The sequence below is a fragment of the Vicugna pacos genome, chromosome 9, assembly GCF_048564905.1.
Source record: "Vicugna pacos chromosome 9, VicPac4, whole genome shotgun sequence".
Classification (NCBI taxonomy): domain Eukaryota; kingdom Metazoa; phylum Chordata; class Mammalia; order Artiodactyla; family Camelidae; genus Vicugna; species Vicugna pacos.
In genome coordinates this window covers 11839441-11863875 of record NC_132995.1, presented here as the reverse complement: position 1 = coordinate 11863875, position 24435 = coordinate 11839441, and the positions used below count along the sequence as shown (strand labels likewise).

At 52.8% G+C, this 24435-nt stretch overlaps 2 protein-coding genes across 7 annotated transcripts; both read right to left on the bottom strand.

The window, feature by feature from the left end:
- Window positions 1–5050: 5050 nt before the first annotated feature.
- DYRK1B (dual specificity tyrosine phosphorylation regulated kinase 1B) lies at window positions 5051–13456 on the bottom strand. Of its 6 annotated transcripts, none has more exons than XM_072967063.1 (12): window positions 13280–13421; window positions 11057–11220; window positions 9909–10028; window positions 9623–9811; window positions 9105–9252; window positions 7978–8264; window positions 7196–7342; window positions 6974–7114; window positions 6635–6670; window positions 6355–6550; window positions 5889–5995; window positions 5051–5793 (listed from the first exon to the last, which is right to left on the bottom strand). In XM_072967063.1, exons 2-12 carry the CDS (start codon window positions 11117–11119, stop codon window positions 5422–5424), a joined length of 1806 nt encoding a protein of 601 aa, XP_072823164.1. In that variant the 5' UTR covers window positions 11120–11220; window positions 13280–13421; the 3' UTR covers window positions 5051–5421. The 6 variants fall into 6 exon arrangements, with proteins under 6 accessions (XP_072823164.1, XP_072823161.1, XP_072823163.1 ...); XM_072967060.1 differs by lacking the exon at window positions 13280–13421 and adding an exon at window positions 12489–12811; XM_072967062.1 differs by having other exon boundaries at window positions 6355–6670; window positions 13280–13456.
- Window positions 13457–13715: 259 nt separating this feature from the next.
- FBL (fibrillarin) lies at window positions 13716–24042 on the bottom strand. The gene is made up of 9 exons (XM_006215026.4): window positions 23915–24042; window positions 18808–18975; window positions 18617–18718; window positions 18438–18532; window positions 17226–17396; window positions 16091–16223; window positions 14877–14989; window positions 13930–14075; window positions 13716–13819 (listed from the first exon to the last, which is right to left on the bottom strand). The coding sequence occupies exons 1-9, from the start codon at window positions 23922–23924 to the stop codon at window positions 13795–13797; spliced, it is 963 nt and encodes a 320-aa protein (XP_006215088.1). The 5' UTR covers window positions 23925–24042; the 3' UTR covers window positions 13716–13794.
- Window positions 24043–24435: the final 393 nt, after the last annotated feature.

The window sequence follows — 24435 nt, the reverse complement described above, 5'->3', positions numbered from 1 at the left end:
AGAAGCAAATTCAAGTCCTTCCCAGGGCCCATTTGGCCCCGCATGCACTTCACCTCTTCCTCCCACTCGAATGGTTCAGTCTGGTCCAGTTCACTCCTTTCTGCTCCTCCAACACGCCAATCACACCTCAGGGCCCTTGAACTTGCTGTTTTTCCCATCTGGAAAAACATCCTTCCCAAACTACGCGCGGCTGGCTTCCTCCCTTTCTGTCAGGTCCTGCCTCTGTGACCATTTCCTCCAAGATAACTTATTTAATCCCTCCACCTGAAACAGCAGCCCCTGTCACTACCTGGAACAGAAGAAGAGCTCTTATCACCTATGTATACACAGGTGATATAAATATATATATATTTAATCATCTCCTTTCCCCATTAGAATGTAAGCTCCACAAGGACAGGGCTATTGAGGGTCTTGTTTACTATTAAAACACCAGCACCTAAAACAGGGCTTGAAACAGTACTCAATCTCTGATGAGTCAAGAAATAAGTGAATAAACCCCAGAAATCAGTTAGGATATTGGTTCCAAGTAGTAAGCAGCCTAATTCAACCTGGCTTAAATGATTAAAAAAAAAAAAAAGATTTACTGGATTCCCTAGTAAGTCCTTCAGGTGAGGCATGATCCAGCACTTCCAACAGTATCACCAAAGGCCTGGTGCTTTTCTGTCTCCACTAGGCCTTCCAATAAAATGGCTTCATTCTTGTGGCCACAACACACTTGGGCACATGCTTCATAGTAATTATCATCCCTGCCGTACATTAGGCATTTGCTGTCTGTCAGACCCTGCATGCCGCACAATTCCCCTCTGAGATGAATAGTATTACAATCTCCATTTTCATAATCTCAGAAAGGTGAAGTCACTTATCTAAAATCATACTGCTCAAGTGGGTTAGTAACGCTTTCATTCATCTTACCTCCACTTCTTTAACAATCATGAAAATTTTGATGCTGATGAACATGATCCTGACAACTCCTAATGCACGCTCAGCCCTTACTATGCGTCACGTATCTTGCTAGTTTCATTAACTTTTCTGTGCCCTCGTTTCCTCATACAATGGCAATAATAATATTACATAGGCTGATTGTAAGGACTAAATGAGCTAGTATGTAAAAATGGTTAAGATCTCAAAAAAATATTTGTTCGTTTCAGTCAGCTACTACTGGGTAACAAGTCATCCCCAAAACACAGTGGCTTAAAATCACAACCACTTCATCTGCTTCGATTCTGTAACGGACCAGCCTCTGTGGAGGAGCTGACTTGGGATGGGTGGTCTGTATGCCATATGGTGTCAGCGGGCAGCTGGGCTGGACTATCCAAGATGGCATCACTCAGGTCTGATTTAGCTAAAATAGTGGAACAGCGAAAATAGTGGAACAGCTGGGGGCTAACTGGACCTCTCTCTTTCCACATCCCTCCACAGTGGGGTGGCTGGACTTCTTTACACAGCAGCCCAGGGCTCCAAGAGAGTAAAAGTACAAGCCGCCAGGCCTTTATGGCCCAGGCCCCCCAATCAGCACAGTGTCACTTCCATGCAGCCTGTCGGTCAAAACAAGTCACAGGCCAGCCCAGACTAAAGAAGAGGAAACTCCACCTCCACAGGAGGAAATGGAAAAGAGTGTGCGGCCTTCTTTGGCAGCAGCTACTTTACTTTCCTGCTAACAGCCTACCTGCTCGTCTCTCTACTCCAGCCCTAAATCCCCCCAGTCAGTTCCCCACACAACAGCCTGAGGAATCACACATGACCGACCATGCCTCCTTCCACTGCTTAAAATTCTACAACTTCCCACTGCACGTGGGGAAGGACACACAACCCTAACAGGACTTCGTGGTCGGGCCTCTTGCTCACTCTCAGCCTCTGGGTTCCAACTACCACACACACACTTACCTCTTAATTGGGTTAGTGCCGCCTCCTTCACCACTGCAAATCTCACCTCCTAGGGTCCAGATTAGGTTTCTTCAAGCACCCTTATGACACTCTACCTTTCTCTGTACTTTTATATTTGTGTGATAAGCTGACAATCCGAACCTCCACCCCCAAGACTGTGAGCCCTTTGGGGATTGGGAAACAATTTTGTTACCTGCTGTGCTCTCAACTCTGAGTGCAAAGTGGAGGCAAGGTGAAATGCCTACTGAATGTCTGAGAAAACTTGAAGGCAGCCCCTAAAATTCCATGCATGGGGGACGGACAAAGTCCTGAGGATGCTGGGATCAGGATCTGCACTATAAGATCATCCATGTGCTCATTCAACAGCTACTGAGTCTGTACGACACATCAAGAGCTCTCCTAGGTGTTAGACATAAAGCACAGAGTAGACCAAAGCCTCTTCCCTCATGAAGCTTATGGCTGCTACGGCAGGAGACAGACAATAAACAAGAAAAATAAGTTATATGGCGTGTTAAGTAGTGATATGATTAATGCTAAGGAAAAAGTTAAAGGGAAGACAGATATGAATGTTAGTGGTATAGTTCTATGAGGTGATCCAGGAAGATCTCAAGCAGAAGGTAACAGCTGAGATTTGCCACCTTGACTATCTGGGAGAAGACTGTTCCAGGTAAAGAGAACAGCAAGTGCAGAGGCCCCCGAGGCCAGTGTGCCTGGAGCTGAGTGAACAGGAGGGGGAGTAGATGATGTCAAGTAACAGGGAAAGACTGTGCAGGGGCCACGGAGAGGAATGTGGCATATACTTCCTGTGAGATGGAATCACAGGATACTAAGCAGGGGAGGGATATGACCAGATGCAGGGGTTCAGTGTCCCTTTGGCTGCATGTGAGGGGCAGACAGTGGGGAGCAAGGAGACCACTGATGGTCTAGGCAGGAGATGAAGGCGGACAGTACCAGGGTGGCAGGAGTGGAGGGGGGAAGAAATGGTCAGGTTCTGAAAATACCTTTGAAGGTGTTTGCTGATGAACCAGATGTGGGCTTAAGACAAAAGAGAGAGGTTAAGGACAACTCCAAAGCTTTTGGTCTGAACAACTACAAGGATGGAGGTGGCATTTACTGAGAAGAAAGTGGGAGGAACACGTTTTGAGGAAATGACCAGGAGTTCAATTTGGCCACAGTTACTCTCAAGATGTCTCTGGATACCCAAGAGGAGATATCATGTAGGCAATCAGTCAACAGAGGACACGTTCTGGGCTAGAAATGAAAATTGGGGAAATATATTTCTATGCTTATCACAAATTCCTTACAGGACCTACATGATCTGACTACTGATGTCTTGAGGCTCATCTTGCACTTTGCTAAATCAATGGTACACACACACCACAAATCCTGAGCCCTCCATTTCCTAGTCATGTAATCTTAGGCAAGTTAGTCAATTTTCTCTATCAGCACTAACATCATTTGCAAAATGTAGATCACACTGGTAGTAGCTTCCTAGGACTGTTCATTCAAAAAAAATTTTATTAAGCATTTTCGATATACCAGGCACTGTTCTACGTGGTGAGATCCCTTTCCCACCCCTCTTCACCTCCCTCTCCCACACAGCGTGTCACCCTGTCAGCTCAGCCTTCAGTAAGTCTTCCCCACCCACACCCATCCTCCCCTCCCATCCAAGATCCCTGCCCTGGTCCATCCCCGACATCTCTTGCCTAGAATCATGCCACAGCTGCCATCCTGGGCTCCCAGACTCTAGTGTCTTTCCAGTCAACCTAGTCCCAGACGGCTAGGAGTATGGCACACTGGGCCATACTCCTTCCGGAAAGCCTCTCGAGGCTCCTCACTGCCCTCGGGACAAAGTCCCAATTCCCTAAATGGCCAACAAAATCTCCCATGATCTAATTCACAGAGCACTTTCAATAAGATTTCCACCAACACCAGATCACCTGCAGTTCATTAACACACAGGGCTGTTTCTCATTGCTGCCTTTGCGCAAGCCATCCCACCGCACCAGCGCCATCCCCAAACATCCCTCCATCTTCAGGTCTCAGCTCAAACAGCTCCCCGCCCCCGCCCCTCCACGAAGGTTTCTTTACCGCCGGCGGACCTCCACGTTCCACGCTGCCTCCGTTAGCGAACACATGCAGGTCCGTAATGGGGCCTTTGCCCGTCTCTCCTACCGACTGGGGCCTCCTTCGAGCTGCACCGAACACAGCGGCTAGTAACACCCCGGGTGGTGGGGTCTCTTCCGGCCTGCCTACGCGCTTAACTCCTGCTCGGTAACCACGAACGCCTAACCCGCAACCTCTCCCGACACAGCCCAGAAACTCACGTTTCGCGTGCCTTACAGAACTCAGCACTTGCGCAGTCTGGCCAAAGTCACCCAATTACCTCCTTCTCTTCCTCTACAGCCCGCCTTAGGCATCCGGGCCCAGGCTGCCTTTGACTGCCGATTGGCTGCTGGAGAACCCGCCCCTAAGCACGCGAGCGAAAAGAATTCTGGCCTTTGTAGTTCCCTAAGGAAAAATTGGAAAAAGAGACTGCCCCGTAGAACTCCATTTCCCAGGAAGCGCCGCGCCCCAGTGATAGGGGACGGTACCCTTTGAATTTGACGGTGCTTGACTGGACGATTGGAATTACCATGGAAACAGGCCCACTTACCTGGAATCCTGGGAGTACCATTTTGCCCAAGAATCTCAAAACACTTTGTTCGCAATGGTTCTAAATGGTGAGACCAAAAGTGTCAGGGATAAATTCTGTACCCACTGCCTGCCTGCCATTCCCTGGATGGCACCAATAAGGCCTGCTGCAAGCACTTAGCACCTACTGGATGCCCGGCAAAAGGAGCCATGCCTGTGCAGACTCTGTGGAAGCCCTAGCTTATTAGGGCAGAACCTGTTGTTTCCCAGAGACAGGCCAGAGCTGGGCCTCTACCCTTTCAAGGCCTCAGTTTACCCTAGAAAAGGCAAACTGGCCTAGGATTGTATCCAGGATCTCCCATCTACAGCCCATCCTCCTACAGCCCCACGTCTGCACCAACAGCCACAACTTCCCCGGGGCGCAGCCCACACGACAAAGCTATTCCAACACCCCTTCCACAAACACCATTCCCCACCATGCCTCTGAGGGTTAAGTGAGGGGAGCCGAGGCCCTGCAAACGCTCAGGCGGGCATGTGAGAAAGCTCTTTACTGGGGGGTACAGCAAGGAGGAGCAAGGCCATCTCCCCCTACTTGCCCCCACCCCCTCCTAGGGTCCTGGGGTGAGGGGGCTCTCCCCCCTGCCCACTGGACCACCACTGTCTTTGGTACAATAAATAGAAAACAAGGGGGGAGAGGGGGCCAAGGGTCCAGTCCTTAGCGGGGAGGGTGAGCCTAAACCCCTCTCCTTGACCTCCTGCCCCAGGCCCCAATCAGTGCAGGCCTCACCCACCCCGGCTGGGTAGCAGCAATTCCAGTCAAGGGGAGAGATGAGGATGGGAGCCCAGGGCCCCCAGATGGGGGGGGGGGTATGGCTTCAGGAGGGGCCCCAGGGAGGGGGCAGGGTCATGAGCTGGCTGCCGTGCTCTGGGGTACACCACGGAGGCCCAAGCGAGGCCCCAGAGTGGCAGGGTCATCAGGGGGTGGGAGGGGTGGACGACCTCCTGTCATCCGAGTCCGGAGGGCTGAGGCAGCCGGGTGCTGGGGGGCAGGCGCAGGGTGAGGCGGGGAGCAGTCCGGAGGGCCGCCCACCAGGCTCACATCCATCAGCTCCGGGGGTGGTGGCGAGGTTGGTGATAGGGGGCGACCAAGGCATCGGGGTTGGGGGGGTAACTGGGCCCCAGCCCCTGGCAGTGACGAGGTGGAGGCAGGGGCCTGATGTGTCCTGTGGGGCACATCACCCCCTGCCCAGGGGCGCAGCGGCTGGGAGGATGGGACCTAAAAGAGCAAAGGAACAGTGGGTGATGGAGACCTAGGTCCTGAAGCCCCAGATCCTCCACCACACACCTCCAGAGTCCCCAAGGCCCCATTACCTGGGGGCTGTTCATCTCACAGTCAGTGATGGGAGGCCCAGGGCCCCCACAATATCGGTTGCTATAGCGGTAGGTCCGGTTGTCACTGGAGGAGCCACTGGAGCCTCCTGGAAGTGCCAGGGGAGGAGAGGAGAGGCCTTAGGCAAGGAGAGGTGGAGCTGGGTTTTCAGGTGGTAGAGTCAGGTTCATGCCCCGTTCTGGGCTTTGGGACCAGCGCCCATTTGAAGGATCAGGTCAAAGTTCAGTTTGGGCAGAGTCAGAACCAGTTTTAGCCATCTGAGTCCAAGCTCGGTTTCAGTGATTAGGTTGGGGCCAGTCTGAGCTTGTCTGCCCCACCCATCCTGGAGTTCAGGATCCTGCAGTTTCAAAGCTCTAGGTGAAGGCCCAGTGGCAAGGCCTCCCCAGGTTAGGCCAAACCAGAGCTTCCCCCACCCGTGTTCTACCCTATCTGGCACTGAGCACCCACCAGAACTGGAGATGGAGCTGGCGGTGCTGGAGGAGGGGCAGGTGTCGAGGGGCGCGGGCGAGGTGGAGGCACTGCTGCCTGCCGGCCCCGTGTTGGTGGCCTCATCAGCCGTGCGGCGGAAGAAGCCGTGCTGCAGAGCCCCCAGTGGGCTGATGCGGGCGGCGGGCTCATACTCCAGCATGCGCAGCACCAGGTCCTGGAAGCGGAGGTAGTCGGCGGGGCTGTGGCCCGGCTCCCCCGCCCGCCGGCCCCCGGGCCCGCCCGTCTGCACGCCCAGCACCTCCTGCAGCCGCCGCGTCCCGGGGCCCTGGTAATCCTGGCAGGGGGAGGTGGGAGGGGGGGCAAGAGAGTGGCCGTCAGTGGGCAGGAGGGGCAGGGAGACACACACGGGGAAACAGAGGCACAAGAGAGAAAGTGGAAGGAGAGAAGCTAAGAAGAGCTGTGGGGTGGGTAGGAGAGATGGGGTGGGCGGGGGAGGAAGGAAAGGACAGATGAGGGGGAGAGGAAGGAAGGGAAAGACACCAGGGGGAGGAAGCAGGGAGGGGGAGGAGGGAGCCCCAAGTGTGAGAGAGTGAGGGGCCACCAGGGTGGGAGGAGCAGCATGGGGCAGGGGCCGCACCTTCCTGAGTTCCTTTGTCCTTCGCAGGGTCCAGCCACCCCCAGGCAGCCGCTCAAAGTACTTTCGAGCCTTGGGTGCCTGGTCCAGCATGGGGGCTGGTGGGATGCCCAGCACCTCCACAATCCGGTTCATCTGGTCCACCTGAAAGCAGGCAGGCAGTCAGGGTCATCAGGCTGGCCAGGCCTCCACCCCCTCCAGCACACCCCCTCCTCGGGAGCACACCTCATTGGAGCCACTGAAGAGGGGCTCTCCAGTGTGCATCTCCACCAGGATGCAGCCCAAGGACCACATGTCAATGGCCAGGTCATAGGGTGTGCCCAGGAGCACCTCGGGCGAACGGTAGAAGCGGCTCTGGATATACTGGTAGATCTGGGGAAGGGGAGAGGGCCACAGTCAGACGTTCCAGCCTCCCCTACTGGTACCACTGACGCCCCAAAGCTAGGAGGACCAGCCTCCTGCCCCCAAAACGGGATGAGGGGTCGCCAAACCCTGATATTACCAGCACCAGCTTTCCAGGAGCCACTACCACTATCTTATTCATCAGCTCCAGGAGTCTCTGACCTAGAGCCTTACCACCCTCCCTCCCAATCCAGACCCTCTTGAAACCGCTACCAACGTCATCTCAAATACCTGCTCACAGGAAACTGCAAAGCTGAAGAGCCCCGCCCACCTCCACCCCAGCTTTAAGAGCACAGGGTAAACAAAACTGCGACCCTGGGCTGAAAGCTACCTCCCACCTCCGCCCGCCAACAGGCAGCCTCAAAACTGGCCCTGTCCCCTCAAACTTCACTCTTCCCTTTCCTTCGGGCAGTATACTCTGCAGCCCTCTCCTTTACCCCCTTCACCCACTGGCCCCACTCTCCATACTTGCAGACACCCCATCCCAAGCACTATCCCACAGGCATCAGCCACACCCAGCAATCCCATCCTCGCCAAACCAGCTGGCCCCGCCTACAGCCTGGCCACACCCACACCGCTAGCCCCGCCCCGGGGCTGGGCCGCACCCGCTGGCCGAGCTGGCAGGAGCTGCCAAAGTCCACGATCTTGATGGCGCTGCGTTTGGGATTGCAGAGCAGGATGTTCTCGGGCTTGAGGTCGCAGTGAATGATGCTGAGCTCGGGCGTGGCCAGGAAGAGCAGCGCGGTGCAGAGCTGCTGCGCCAGCTTCCGCGTCAGGTTCAGCGAGACACCGCGGAAGTGCGTGTTGCGCAGGAGGTCGTACAGGTTGTAGGAAAGCAGTTCGAACACCAGGCACAGGTGGTTCCGGAACATGAAGTGCCGTTTCAGGTGCACTGTCGGGAACGGGACAGGAAAGGGCCAAAAGAAAAGAAACTGAGGCTCAGAGAGGGCGAGTGGCGGCCTGGCGTGCACAGTAACAAGGAGAGAGGCGGAAAGCAGATTCTGGTCTCTGCTTCCTGAGCACTGGCCAGACGGTGGTGTGCCCACGTGTACCAGCTGCTGGTCAGGATGTTTTTATATGTCTATAACTTGATTCACACTGGAATTCAATTCCCTTTTCGACTCTGTCAAACTTTCCATTTGGTGCTGGTGGGTCTTTAACACCCTCCTACACTTATTCATTTAATTTTGTAATATTGTTCTAGTCTCAGTTATGTTTATTTTTGTGGCACAGGATACTTGTCTACTTACTGTAAGGATGTATATTTTCCTTTTAAAAGAACCACATTTAAACCCACTTGTTTTTTCTAAGAGGAATCAGTATAGGAAAGAGGAAAAAGACTGGCATAGATGTTAAGAGTGAAGGCTCTGGAGTCTGCTGCCTGCTCAGATTACAGCTCTACTGAGTGAGTACAAATGCTGTGATCTCATGCAAGTTAGCACCAAAATGCCTGTTTCTTCATCTCCAACCTGCGGGCAATGATGCCCCTTTCCCCATGGGGCTGTGGTAAGGCTTAATTAAACAAGTTAGTTTATGTTAAGTTCTTACTCCAGAGCCTGACCCTTAGTGAGTACTCTGACCAGCATTATCACGTGAATAGGGCAGAAATCGTCAAAGTGGCAGAAGAAATCACTGCTGTCAGGGAGTTACAGACCAAATGCCACCCTGAAGACAGCAGCCTCTCCTGTACTGAGGGGGACCCCTCCCCAAGCAGCTCTGCTGCAGGCCTCACCTATGTAGTACTTCATCTCTGTGTCGTGCTGGTTCATCAGCTCCAGCAAGCGCAGCTCAATCTGGGCCTGGTTCAGGAAGGCCTTTTTGTTCTTGATGATCTTGATGGCCACCAGCTCCTGGGTTTGATGATCGTAGGCTTTCACCACCTGCTGGGGCAGGGTATGTGGCAAAGTGAGGGGGTGGGGGCGTAGGGAACAGAGCCAGGCACCAGCCTTCTCCCTCCTGCCAAGGAGACCCACCAACATCACCATTAATAATGCTAATCATTCAAAACTGAGTGCTCAAGAACAGTCAGGCATCAGTGGAAACACTGGACATGAAACAGCTCAACACCCTTATGTGGAGGGTCTGTTATTTGCACTATTTTACAGAAAAGGAAACCGAGGCACAGGGAAACAAAGTGACTGTGCTGGGGTGAGTGGCCCAGCGTGGAACTTGAAGCCACTGAATCTCTGGCTGTGTGGGTCAGTATCAGGGGGACTGCGGATCAGGGTTGAGGCGGGGGGCGTTCCGCACCTGGCCAAAGGAGCCTTTGCCAATGAGTGAGTCAATCTCATAGCGCTCCAGCCAGCGCTCGCCACTGCGCACGATGTAGTCATGGTTGTCATCGTCATAACCATGGTTTAGGACCTTTTTCTCCTTCTTGGTGCTCGAGTCCTGAGGTGGCGCTTGCTGGGCCCGCCGCTTCTTCTTCGCATAGTATACCTGCCCGGCCCGGCCAGGAGATGAGGACTAGTGAGTGACCCGTGCCAACAGCCAGGACCCCTCAGCATCCAGCCTGGGTCCCCCACCCCATGCCCACCTCATTGATGTGCTTGTAGGTCTTGATGAGGTCCACGGAGAGCTTGCGCAGTGGGGCCGAGGTCGCGTCTCGGAAGGCCAGGGGCAGCCTCCGCGGCAGTAGCCGCACATCAGGCAATACCTGGTGGGGCAACGGGTGGGCACTGAGGACAGGCCTCCACCTCTGACCTCAACGGGGAGAACTATATGGGCGGCTGGCGCATCATTACCCCACACAGTATTGGTTTGGTGACTGACAACCCCACTAGAAGCTCCTCAAGAGCAGAGACTTTCTCTTATTCTTGCTTTATCTCCAGTGCCTGGAGCAGGGCCTGGCACATAGTGGATGTTCATTAGAAATTTGCTAAGTAAATGAAGCAGCGAACTATTTACCCCTGACCTCTCATCCCATACCTTTACTCTTTTCTAAACCCCACTGGGAAAGCTCAGATGGAAAACCTGGGCTCTGATCCTCCCAATCCTTCACCTGAGACCATCCATTCTGGGTATCCCGTCTTGAGGGCCCCCATCTTGCTTCACCCTCATCCCTTGGGGCCTTCCCAACCCTTACCCCTCACTCTGTGCATCTTTGCCCAGTTTTTTCACCCTAAGGGTCTTGGATCTGGATCCAGTGCCCTGGATCTCCCACCCCATCCTGCTTCAAGCTCTACAGTTCACAGCCTTAAGTCTCTACCCTTGAAGCTCTTTCCCCAGCACCCCTAGCCCCTGCTGGCTCCAACACCCTTCAGTCTCAATCTTCTTCCCCTTTCACCTCCTCCAGATCTTCCACCCTGGACATTTTTTACTTAGTGAACATATCTTGAGTGTTTACTATGTGCAAGGCACTGTTCTCAGCATTTCCAATTACATTTCACTACTTTGTTTAAACGCCCAACAACCCTGTGAGGTATGTATCATTACAAGCCCCATATGACAGAATGGGAAACTAAAGCATGGAGAACCTAAGTAATACAACCACCCTGCCGATATGTGACCTAGACTCTCCAAACCCTGACCCTGCCAGCCACTTCTCTATGTCTTCTACTCCCATGGCTCCCTTCATGTGCCCCGGGAGACTGTCTTGGGAAAACATAACATCTTTTTGGCCCGAAGACCCTCTATCCCAGCCTCCCCTACCTCAGGCAGGTAAGGAGCCATCTGAACGCATACCTGCGTGTGCTCCTGGGGCCCCGGGAAGCCAGAGAAGGGACCATGGCCTGGTGGGACGGCCATGGTGGGCTCAGAGGGCCGCAGGGGAGCGAGGCCTGGAGCGGGAGCCCGGCCGGGGGGCGCCTTCTCGCATCCTGCACCTCGGCTGCCACCGCCGCTGAGACCTGAGAGTGGGCAGGAGGTGGGGAACAATACGGAACAAGGGGATATGTGGGACAGGGCCAGGCAGGAAAGAGAGGGACAATAGAGAGAAGGCAGGGCACAGAGGGAGGAGGAAAAGGGTGCAACAGAGTGACAGGTGGCAATGAAGAAGGGAGAAGAGAAAAGAAAGAAGTGGTATAGCGGAGTCCCTCAACAAATGATTACCGAATAAACGAAGTAGGCAGCACAATGAGAGGAACATGGAAAAGAGAATGATTGGGAGCCAGGAAGGGATATGGGTCATGATAGGAAAGGACAGAAAGACACCAATAGTAGGGGGGGGTGGGGGTGGAGAAGAAAAGAGAAACCGTAGACAGTATAGAGAGTAGGGCTCACTCTTTTGTTCCCATTTCTACTCATGGCCCTCCCCAGGGCCCCCTCCCACTAGATCCTGCCCTCCTATAGTTTTCCTGACCGTCAGGATCTCATGTTACCACAGCAAGGTCCCGCCACTTCAAGAGTGACCCTTCCCTGTAGGTCCCCAATCCAGAGAGCTCTGGGATCCCCCTATACCACATGAGAATCTCCTAGGCCCCCTCCAAACCACGGCAGAATCCTCTGCCGGCCCCTAAAACCACATCAGGGTCCTCAGGGACTTCCTGACTACACCAGGGTTATCTGAGGGCCCCTTTAAGAATCTTACCCCTTGGCAGTCTCACCCACCAAGGCGTACCCTTCCCAGGGGACACTCCCCATAGCGTGCCAAGACTTCTTCCCTATAATTTCCTCCCACATCAGGGATTAGCCCACCCATAATTTTCTACACCATATTCCAGTTCCCCCATGCCACGTCAGGGCTCTTCCTATTACTCCAAGGTCCCCCTCCCAATCAAGGACCACTCCTGATGGAAGCAAGGGGAATGCGTCTCTTCCTAGCTCTAGAGTGGATCGTCCTTCTCTTCCCTACTCTGGGTCCTACCCACCCCCTACCCCCGCCCCTCGCAACCAATATTCCTGTCAGGTAACTTTCTCCAGTCACTTCTCTACACCAGGGTCAATCCACAACTGTGCCCATTTCTAGAAGGCCCCCATAGCCAAATTCTCCAAATATCAGAGTTCTCCCTTCCAGAGAATCTACCACACCAAAATCCTCTCCCATGTCAATTCTTTTCTTCAATGCCAAGCCTTGCCACTCCACGACCCCTCCTCTCGGAGCTCACCTCCTTCCCCAACAACCTCTTCCCCAGGTCCTCCCACACCAGGACCCTCTCTCCCAGACCCCTCCCCCTACCCGGGTCAGGGCTGGCGCGGGGCCCACGGGGGGCCGGGGCGCGGTGGGGCCCCCAGTGTGGTGGGCGAGCGGCCAGCATGGCGACGGTGGCGGCAGTGAGGAGACGGCCGCCTGTCCCGACCCAGCCGGCCCGGCAAACCAGCGGCGGGGAGGGCAAGCGGGACAGGCGGCCCGGTGGGTGACAACAGCAGCCGCTGCCGCCGGGGGGCGGGGAGAGGAGGGAACAAGGGTCAGCTCAGGGCACGCGGGGGAAGGGGAAAGCAGGTGGACGGGGGAGGGGGAAGTTAACCCTCACCCAGCCAGCCCCGCCCCACAGAGCCACCCGCCCCTGGGGACCCCGGCGTCCCGCCCCCCAACCCTGCGGGACCGCCCCGGCCAGCGAAGCCCAGTCGGGCGGGGTGGGACTGAGCTTGGCAGTCCACACCTACCATGGCAACAACAGTGCCATTGGCCTCTGATGCCAAGAGCTCGACCAATCACAGTCCAGGACAGCTGTTGCTAGGCGACGACGATGCGGCCGGCGGAGCCAAGCCCAAACAAAGGGCGGGAGAGGGGCCCCACTACCCCCTCCCAGCCTCCCTCCCAAGACTGCTCCCTCGGGCTTGGCCTCTTCCAGGAATCCGACTATGAATAGCCAGGCAAGGCCTGCACCTGCCTGCCACCCCCTCCTCTCCTCCCTCGGCCTCGTGCTAAGTCTTGCGGCGACGCGGGCAGGGCGGGTCCCGTACTGTCCCCCTCACAACGACCGCGTGTGGCCCCGACCATCCGACCGACCGTTGCCACGTCGTTACCTGAGGGCGTGGGCAAGGGAACTCAAACTGCTCGGGAAGCCCGAGCTCCGACCTGCTCACTGGCTGAAGGTATCCGGCGGACGCGGCGAGCCAGGGCCCCGATTACCCAGTAATGCAACCAGCAAAATGGCGACCACAACAAACCGGCCCCCCCACCCCCGGCTCCGCCCCCGCCCCCCCAGCTGCTTCCCCTCACGTGATCCAGGGCAACACTCTGCGCCTGCGTCCAGAGGAGCTTACCGGGATCCAAGCGCAGTGAGCTACCAACCCCGCCCAAGCGCCAAAATCCACGTTACGGCTGCGCAGGAGGGAGCTAAGAAAAGAGCATGCGCTGTGTGACTGGCTGCCGATGCCCGCCCCCACCACCGAGCACGTTGATCAAGGGCGCATGCACCCTGTTAATACAGGTCGCCAAGGAATCAGGGGCAAACCGAGCGACTGATGAGTCTTTTAATAGAAAAACACACGTGTAACAGTAGCAACACAATCTCTCGGGATCCAGATGGTACTGGGCTTCAGTTCTTCACCTTGGGGGGTGGCCTGTGGGAGGAAAAGAGATGAGCAGACTCAGCTTGTCACCACTTTGGGGCACTCGTAACAAGTGCTGACTTCGGCGGTTCTAGGTTCAGGGGACAGAGATCTCTGCTCACCTGTACACACCCACAACCACAGCGTGGTCTCTCTCGTATGGCTCTAGGGTCAACTGCTCTTGAGGCTTCATGTTCTCCTGTTGCATCTTTTTCACTTCAGAGGCAAACACGGCCTCGGCAGATGCTGTGGAGTCTATGCAGTTGGCCTGCAGAAGAGAGGATTTAAGTCTGCAGCAAAGCCTTGGGCTGCTTTCCCTTTTTTGTGCTCTTTTAAACCAGTAAAATTTTTTATTGGAGACTCAGGCTTTGGAAATGTAGGGAAAGACTTTGTTAGAGAAGTTTTCAATTTGGTTTGGGTTTGGAACAGGAAGCCCTATTTATCTAAAAGCCAGTGTTTAAGTTTTACACTCTAGTTTTTTTTTCCCCTACTTCCTCTCCTTTAACAATAGCAATAATGCAGCTGAGAATACTAAAGTGCAGCAAAAGGCTAAGGAATGGTGAATTAAGTTGAAGCGTACACTGGAGAAGTCTCTGTATTTCGAAATAAAATGTTTTAAAAAATCTACCTACCATTTATCTGGTATTTATGCCAGGCTCTGTTCTAAACACTTTATACACTTTATATGTTGAGAAATTTAGTCCTTATATCAACAGTAAAAGACAAAGAGCTAATGCTGCTATTTCACATGTGAAGAAAGAGGCACATAGGTATAGTAACTTGCTCAAAGCCACACAGCAAGCTGGAATTCAAATTCAGATACTCAAGAGTCAGTGATCACGTACTTAACCACTACAGTTTACTGCCTCATTTAAATAGTAAGCTTTTTCATTTTGCAGACATTTTTCATTATGTGCTATTTCATTGGGTGGCTGTATAAGCTGGGTAGGGACAGAGGGTGAGAATAGACTGATGGCATTAGGTGGTTAAGGCCCCCTTATTTTCACTGGCTGCTTGACAGTTAGAGAAGATACCGCCGCCCCATCTTAGGCTCCTCCAAGCCCCATACCTTAATGGAAATCACAAAGTGCCCTCCATTACGTAGGAAGGTGTGGGCATTCAAGGCTACAATCCGGGTCTGGTCTGGCTGGGCCACATCGGCAAAGATCACGTCTACCATCGCTAGGGAGACAAAAGTGGAGGTTAAAAACTGGATGGACCAGATCGTCCCAGCTCCTCCCATGGGGCCTGTGCCCCATCACCAGCAGGTTCCTGGCAGAGTCTTCCCTGCCACCAGTCTCACTCCTCCCCCCCGGATACCCCACCCTCCACAGTGCCCCCAAGATGGATCCAAAACCCACAGTCACACCCATTCATTCATTCTTCTTGTAAACCATGTTGCCACCTACTCTGTGGCCAGACCCAGGCTGGGCGTAGGGGACACAGAGACGAGTCAGACCCGGACCCTGCCCTCGAGATGCTTCTGGGTCTGGGGGGGAGACAGACACGTCATCAAAAAGGCAAGTAAAGGTGAGCACTTACAGGCAAGAGCATCTGCAGGACTGGCAAATGAAAACACATTGCAGGACAAAGGGTATGGTTTGAATGCACAGGGGAAAAAACACTCACAGAAAGGAAAACCAGGGGAATAAAAAGTAGTTTTAAGACAGTGTGATTAAAAAACAAAACAAAAAAAGAAAACCTTAAAAAAACAAAAAGATGGTGCAATGAAAACTGATTTTTTTTTTAAAAATCGGGGAAAGCTGACATCAAACTTTTCATCAGCTATCTCTAGGGGTGGTTTATAAGGTGCTCCATTTTTTACATTATGCTTCTGAATTAAAAAAAAATACAATGTTATTAATATTCACAATGGGCCCCTCTGGGCCAGGCCAAACTCAGCTGGCACTCTCTGGGTTCTGCTCTCACCAGACAATGATGATGACCTCTGAAGGAGGCTTTTATACATAAGCCAGGGGCAGTGTAAAAGGTACCATGTTGTAGACAGGGGCAGGAAGTACAGGGGTGCCGAATGGGAGGGACAGGAGATCGGAGGAAAGAAGGCCGGCCCTCCAAGGGTGCCAGATACCCAAGACCCTAAACTAAAGCGGGACCGCTACCTCCACGATCTCACCTGGATCCCCCCACCCTTTTCATTCGGACAGACTCAAGAGGCCTGTTCATCCACTCCAGTTCCATCCGTATCAGGGCTCTGGAGGCCTCTTCCAGGAAACCTGGAGTGGCCTGTCCTACCTCACCTGGGCCAACCCCTAGACCCCTCACCGATGAGCATGCGGTATTTGTGTGGGTGCCGGGCATCTTCAATGACAGGAATAATGTTGGTCCTCTTCTTGGCCAAGTTAATGAGGTCACGGCCAGAACGGTGGGAGAACTCAACTGCATAGACCAGACCATCCTAGAATAAATCAAGTAATAACAGTGATACTAGTTCTCATGTATGGAGTGCCTACTTTGGGCCTATATGTTGCAAGAATCTCTTCAAATCCCCAAATCCAAACCCTACCATTTAATCCCCAAATCCAAACCCTACCATTATTTCACAGATGAAAAAACTGAGGTCGAGAGATGTGAAATCACTGGCCAAGGGTTATTCAATCCTGCTTTGTCTGATCTGAGAGCCCAAGCCCCTAATTAAAACCAGGAAGCTAGGGCACAGAGATGATGTTGTAACAGTTAAGAATATTTGCAGTGGGCCAGGAACTGCTCTAGGCACTTTAAAGGATGCAACTCATTTATCTTCACAATGACCCTATTTTACACAAGGGTAAACTGAGACTGAGAGGTTAAGTTACTTGCTGAAAGGGGAGAGGATACAGCTCATGGTAGAACACATGCTTAGCATGCACAAGGTCCTGGATTCAACCCCCAGTATGCCCTCTTAACACAAATAAATAAATAAACCCGATAACCTCCCCCCAATTAAAAAAAAAGTAACTTGCTGAAAGCCAACTTCACTGTTACAAGCCTGCACCACAGCCCACAGTTTTTAACCACTGAATTACACAGCCTGTAGTTGCATGCTGAGTGAGTCGTGAAGTGGGACGCACAGGCGCCCTCTCAACAGGGAGCCTGTCCAGCCAGACAGAAACGCAGGCCCAGAAACTGACTTGGACATCAAAGACCAGATTTGAGGGGTATCAATATTTAAAGAGGGCAACCAAATCAAATAGTCTGGGTATCTACACTCTCAGCTCTGGGCCCCTCTAACACTGGTTGGTCGTCCTGATGCCCAAGCTCCTTCCTTCCAGGCCGAGAACTCAGGAGTGAGGCTGAATGAAGCTTTGGAGACCATGTAGTACATGCACAGGCACTCTGACCAGGAAGGGCCTGGCTCCAGGCTGGCAGAGGAGGTAGCCTTTCCCTCCCTCCCGCCTCTTCCCCATCTCTGTTCACTCACCGGGCCTACGATGTCAGAGACGTGGGAGACGGTGGTGCCCGAGGCAGCGCCTAGGTAGAGCACCTTGGCCCCAGGCTTGATGTGGATCTGGTCCACGCCGCCCAGGATTGCTGCCGCCAGCTTGGAACGGAAGGGGTTCCAGGCGCGGTACTCAATTTTGTCATCTCCCTCCTGGGCCGGGAGAGATGGGGATGGAAGTCAATGCAAGGCTTCTCTGCAAGACCCTGCTGCTCTGAACTCTAGGGCCCTTTACAAGGGATTGGGCGCCTGAGCATCGTGCAAGAAATGAACACGGGTGCATATGAGTGACCACGGCAGGCGCAGGGCCTGTCCACTCATGGAGGTTCCTAATTCAGGGAGAAGGGGCAGCGACAGACAATAAACAGAGACACCGATGCCCCAGGTAATGGCAAGACTTACGCATTCATTTAACAAACACTGACTGTGCCAGCAAATACTGTGCACCAGTCCCCAGGCATAGGCACCACGGAAACCAGCAAGTAAGACTCATGCCCTCAAGGAGGCTAAGCTGAATTGACCGTCGAACACATATGGCAGTGTCCAGGAACAGGTGCTAAGGAGGAAGACCTGAAGTATGGGGAGCAGAAGCAGGTCCAGGGCAGGTGAAAACGAGAAGGGGTGGCCAGGGGAGCACCAAGGAGACCTCTGAAGCAGACCTGACAGTGAGGGCCATTCAAGTTAGCGTTCCAGGCACAGGAAAGCCAGCAAGGCCCTGAGGCAGGAGTGTGCCTGGCCACACAGAAAATGTCATGGCATAAGAGGGCAGGGGATAGACAGGGTGGTGCAGGGTGGCCTTGTAACAAGACAAGGTGACACTTGACCAGAGATGCTAATGATGACAAGGAACCAGCCACACCCAGAGCTGGGAGGAGTGCGTTCCAGGCGGAGGGAACAGCAAGGCTGTCGGTGTGTCTGGAAGACAGCTGGTTAGGGGGCAGTGGGAGGAGACAGTGGGGAGGGAGGGCAAGAATGTGTAGGGCCTCCCAGGCCACCCTGAGGACTTGGGACTTCAACCTGAAGCCCGTGGGACATCACGGAAGGTGTCTGAGGAGGGGAGCACACAATCTGACCTATGGATTAAGATGAGCCCTGGCTGTCACATGCAGGATGCATGCTGGGAGCAGAAGACCAGACAGCCGGTTATACCATCAGCTGGGGCCCTGGTGGCTAGGCCAGGGGCCTGGGCCTCACCGAAATCGAGACTCTCTTCTCTCCATAAACTGATTCTCCAGGGACCAGATTCTTGGTAACCAGTGCATCTTCCTTTCCTCGACAAATGAAGACACCTGGGTGAGGGGATCAGGGAAAGGGTGAAGACTCCAGGCCACCACCCACCCCAACCTCAGCAGGTGCCCACCTCCCTCACTCACCCTCGTGGCGATGAGGCTCCACCATCACATTCTTCCCGGACTGGTTTCCCTTTTTTCCTCCCCGACCACGACCTCGGTTGCCACCAGACTGGAACCCGCCGCCTGCAAGGCAGAGATGCAATAGAGACGGCGACCCCACAGCTCCTCCCTCCCCGCCTGGCAAGCCCAGGAAAAGCTTCCTCCTCTGTCACCTCTTCCTCCTCCTCCTCCTCGTCCACGGCCCCTGAAGCCTCCGCCTCGACCTCGGCCCCCGCCAAAGCCTCCTCGGCCTCCGCCAAAGCCTCCACGGCCTCCACCACGACCGCCACGGTCACCAAAGCCACCTCTGCCACCGAAGCCGCCCCCACGGGGGCTGAAACCTGCAGTGGAAACAGAAACAGGAATCAGGGCCACGAATCTTGAGAAGTTATCCCCACACCGAGGAATCGCACTCAGGAAAGAAAGTGGAGAAACGTGTACATCTGGGCACCGGGAGAGCTGCTCACAACCGTTCTGAGCAACAGGTAGTTCAGAACTAACCCAAATGTCCATTGGCAGCATGACGGACAAATGAAACAGGGACTATTCACCACCAGCAATGCCAAGGCTCAGTGGTTACACACAACAGACAGATAAATCTTAGCCTCATGTGAAGAGGAAAAGCAAGTCCTAGAAAACCACTATCCAACACAATATCTGTTTTTATAAAGTCCAGCAACAGCTAAAATTAAACAAGGCCATGCTGTGTTGACATGTGGTCACCGACGCTCCCCTCCCCCTAGAAACAGGCAAGGGAATGACAGATGCAAAACACGGTACTGGGCTTTGGGAGGAAGAAACCACGGGGTCGGGATGGGAAGAACACAGGTGGATGTAGATTACTGTCAGTATTCTGCTTTTCTCAGCTGGACAGCAGAGTCATAGAATTCCTTCTATTTTCAATACTAATTAGTCTGGAGAAGAGTGTCTACTGTGTGAGTACGTGCACTGTGGCAGTAGGGTTCCCCACACCCTGGAAATATCTTCATGGCCTCCCCCTCCTGACCCTGTGTCTGGGAGGAAAGCGCCAACCCCGAGAGGGGAGGCGATCGGCATCACGTCTTTCCTGCTAACTGATCTCTCTGCTTCTAAGCCTGCGCAAGTCTCTCCCAGCTTGGTGGGGGAAAACAAGCAAAAACCCAAATTGTCCTTGATGAATGGGCAGCAGTTCATAAGCAGTTTAGGGCTTGTCAGTAAGATGGAAAGTTTAAGGGAAAAAAAAGAAAAAAACAAATTCAGAGAGACTTTGTTTTCATCACTTCAGGATAGAACATTGTTTACTTCACTGGGTACAAAACAATGTCTGAAGCAGACACAATTGTCCTGCAGCTAGTGGATTCAGTATTTGACTTTTCTGTAACAGCTTCCAAAGCCCTGCAGTACTTCCAGAGAAATCACGAATTATAAAACACTAGTCAATATGAAAATTAGTGATGCTTTAAAATGATCTCACTTGATGTAAACTATTTAGTAATAAACTTGCTGAAGATTTTGCTAAGGTGAGTTATATTAACACTCTGAAAACTTCATGCTTCTTAATGGTGTTAAAGATGAAAACGTAGAACTTTTAATAGCTAGTTTTAATTTAGTTGTTAAAATTTTCAAAACTCTTACACCAAGAGTTGTTTACCTCGAGTCTCCTACTCCCTCTACTGCCCACATTGCAGCTAGTGACTGATTTTTCCAAACAGCCAATAAGTTAAAAAAAAAAAAAGTTCGAGATTTGCAGATACACACTATTATATATAAAATATGAGGAGGGTGTATGTAGCTCAGTGGTAGAGTGAGTGCTTAGAACGCACGAGGTCCCGGGTTCAATCCCCCGTACCTCCAATCAATAAACCTAATTACCTTTCCCCCAAAACAAAGAAACAAAGAATTTAAAAAATAGATAAACAGCAAGTTTCTACTGCATAGCACACGGAACTATATTCAACATCTTGTCGTAACCTATAATGAATGAAAAAGAATATTAAAAGGAATATATGCATGTATATGTGTGACAGAAACATAATGCTGTACACCAGAAATTAACATAACATTGTAAACTGACTATACATCAATTAAAAACAAAAAACCCATACTGTAGAAATAAAGTTAAAAAAAAAAAAAAAGCCAACCAGACCTCATCACTCCCCTGCCCAAATCGCTTTGATGGTCTTCCACCACATTCTAAATGAAATCAAAACTCCCTTCTCTGACTTCCAAAGACTAAATCAGTGGTTCTCACCCTTCCCCCATTTGTTACCTAGAGACTCTGATGTAATTGTCTGGGGTGGGGGCATGGGTCTTTGTAAAGGTCACCAGGTGACTCTAATGAGCAGCCCAAACTGACAACCATTTGGGCTCAGCTTTTGCTGGCTTTTCTGACCTCACTCTATGCTGGGCCCCCCGGTGCCTCCCCCAAGGTCAAACTCACTCTCCAACTTCTAAACCCTGAACATCTACTGTCCTCCTGCCTGGGTCCTGATGACGTTTCCTTGACTCACTGACTCCACTGCACTCAGGTCTCTTATCAAATGCTCCTTCCCTAAAAGGGCCTTCTCTGGCTACCTGCCCTTTACCCTGCTTTCTTTTTCTTCCTATCAATTATCACACGTGGCATTTAAAAAATTATTCCTGCCTGCCTCCCGGACCAGAACCATGCTCCAGGATGTGTGTTCTGGTCATCACTGCATCCCCAGCATCCTGCACAGCATCTGGTACAAAGTATGGGCTCAATGAATATTAAATGAGCTGTCTGCTGATGACTCTTAAATCCCTGGATTGTGCCTCATGAAGGAAGCACCCTCTCTGTTCATTCAGGAAGAAGGTGATTGGATGGTGACCAGAGCCCTGGTCCCTCCCCTCAAGCAGCTCCCATATCAAATACAGGCAGATGGCCACGCCTTTCATGACCCCAGAGAGGAGGGAAGGTTGGTTGGAGTCTTGAAAAGTTCATCTGTGAGATGGAGGTATGGAAATCACAGGGTGTCCACCTCATAGAGTTGTAAAGATTAAATGACTTAATACACACAAAGCACTTCGCTTAACACACTGCCTGGCACGCAGTTTGAATATACTATTTAAACTCAAAGGAAGGAGTCCCTTCTCCTTCCTACTTAAGGGAGAAACTACTAGGGTCCAAGAGACCGTCGACCCAGGCCTGATGGACCAGAGACCCGGAAAGTGCAGGCACCACCTGGGGCGCTGGAGGCTGGAGGGTAAGCTCTCCATCTCAGATACTCAAAACATCTTAACATTTCAGGTCCTGGGGCTCTTAGAAAAATGCACTGAGAGTACCCACCTCTCAGAAAAACACACATTCACATATGTTTCTAGAAGCTGTGGGTGGAGAGTCCACAGACCCCCAGATTTAAACTGCTTTCTTCCCAAAGCCTTCCTCATCTCAGAAATGGCAACTCCCTGCTCCCAGTTACATGGGCCAAAACCCTTAGTTCTCCTTGGCGCCTCCTCTCACATCCACATACGAGCTGTTGCCCACACCTTCAAAAGATATCCCCCAACTGCAGCAGTGCGTCAGCCAGGCACACTGCCACCACCCTGGTCCAGGCTGCATCGCTTCCCAGCAGATTACAACAAGCTGCCCACTGATGTGTCTGCTTCCACTCCCGTTCCCCTTGAGTCTTCTACACATAGAAACAAGGAGGATCCTTTTTAAACCTATCAGTCCATTCTGACCAAAATCTTTGCTGAAGAGCTGCCTCTGACAACTCCTCCAGCTTCATGTACTAACTCAGTGAGGGAGGGGCTGGGAGGAAGGTGCATCCCCCATTCCTGGGCCGATCAGACTACAGGATGCCTGCGGGCCTGCCAGGGTCTCGGTGGGAGACACACTGCTTGGTACTTCCCACTCCACTTCACCAGCTGATCCCCAAACACTGAAGAGAAAGGGAACTTGGGAAGAGGGCACCTATCCACTAATCCCCTCCTCCCCTGCCCCCGGAGAACCCCATCTCTCCAAAGGCCGAGGGGGGGAAAAAAGAGGAAGGAAAAAGAAAATCTGCATTAGGAAACAGAGCCTTTTGGTCATGGTGAAAGATTTCCCCAACTCCAGCGGAGCAAGTTGGCAGGAGGAGCGAGGCCTGATTTAGGAAGAGCTGAGACGCCAGGGAGAAGGACCTTTATTTTGTTCCCCTTGAGAAGAAAGACAACAATTAGAGCCAATACTGTATGTTAAACACTGTGCCGAATGCGACGTAACTGACATAACAGTGTGTAAGTTTAAGGTGTACAACCTGTTGACATGACACACATCATATATTGCAAAAAGATTACCACCACGTGCTATTTTTTTTCCTAACATGATCTCACTAAATTACAACTGGGCGCTATTTTACTGATGAGATAACTGAGGCTTAGAGAGGTAAAGCCACTTGCCCAAGGTCACACAGTAAGTTAAACAGAGTTAGGATCCAAACTTTGAACTGTCGGCTGTCAAAGACAGAACTCTCATCATTCTATCACGAGTGAGGTGGGGTGGGTTCATCAGAATCTCGAGTAAAATCTGAATGAATAAAACCACTCCTACCCTGTGACTATCTCTTTCCCCCACCCCACAATAATCCTATACCGGACTTGAGAAATGCATTCTCACCTATCACTGCGAGTTGACCATCACTAGGCGCAGGATCTCCACTCCATTCTCAGGACCCGCCCCTCTCGGGAGAGTAGAGAGCGGGAAAGTGGGCCAGAGAGGGCCACACACTATCAAGCCGGGAGTACTCATCCATGCCGGCCCTCTCCAAGAGGCTGGGTTTGGGGCCAAGGGTACTGCAGTAGCGGCGGTGACAGGGGAGCATTCAGGGTCCTCCCAGACTCACCTACTGGACCCAAGATCAGCGACTCTCCGCCTCGGAACCAGGACAAATCCCCGAATACCATGCCCAGAGATCTAAGACCCCAGATGTGGATCCTCGTCTGCCACCCCAGCCCAATACCCAAGACCTCAATGACGGCCTCAGTGTCACCTCGGCCCCAGTTCAGTACCCCTGTACCCACACCCCCAATCCCACGCCAAACACTCGATTCACGACCGTGACCTCCGAAAAGTCAGTCACAAACCTTCAAACCAGGAACCCGAACCCTGGGCTCAGGTTCGATCACAGAGCGGAACCAAGCCCCTCCACCCCAACAAGAGACCGGAACCGAGACCCCCTCCCCACAAGAGACTGGAACCTCTGCCCTCAGACCAAGACTCCGCCCCTCCATTCTGGCCTGGCACCCGGATCCCCGCCAGGACCAAGTCCCCTGACCCCCGACCCCAACCCAGGCCTGCACCTGGCTTCATAGCAAGCGCGGAGCTGCACGGCTCAGGAAATCGGAGGCTTCCTCCGCTCCACGCGTCCCGGGCTTACGCACGTGGAAAAGAGCGCATGCGCGCGGCGACGTACGGTTCAATACGCCACTACGCAGCCCCACCCCTCGGAGCCGCAGCCCCACCCCTCGGAGCCGCAGCCCCGCCCGGAGCCTGGTGCGCGCGCTGTGGGCGAGGATTCCCGAACCTCTCAGGGCACCGCCCCCTGGGCGGCCCATGGCACTGTCTTTACCTGTGCAGCGAACCCTACCCTAAACGCTCTTCCCACTTCCCCTTAATCGGTGCGAGCACTCCAGCAATCAGGGCTCATCCTCAGACTTTAGCACGGACTGTACCCTCTGCTCCTTTTGTCCATTCCTTGTTAACTCCCTAAAGTTCCCTCTACACCCAAAAGCCTTCCCTAATCCATTTCCACCCTCAAGAACAAGGGCCAACTCTGGATTCCTAATCATACATTCGAAAAACATTTATTGTGTGCCTGAAT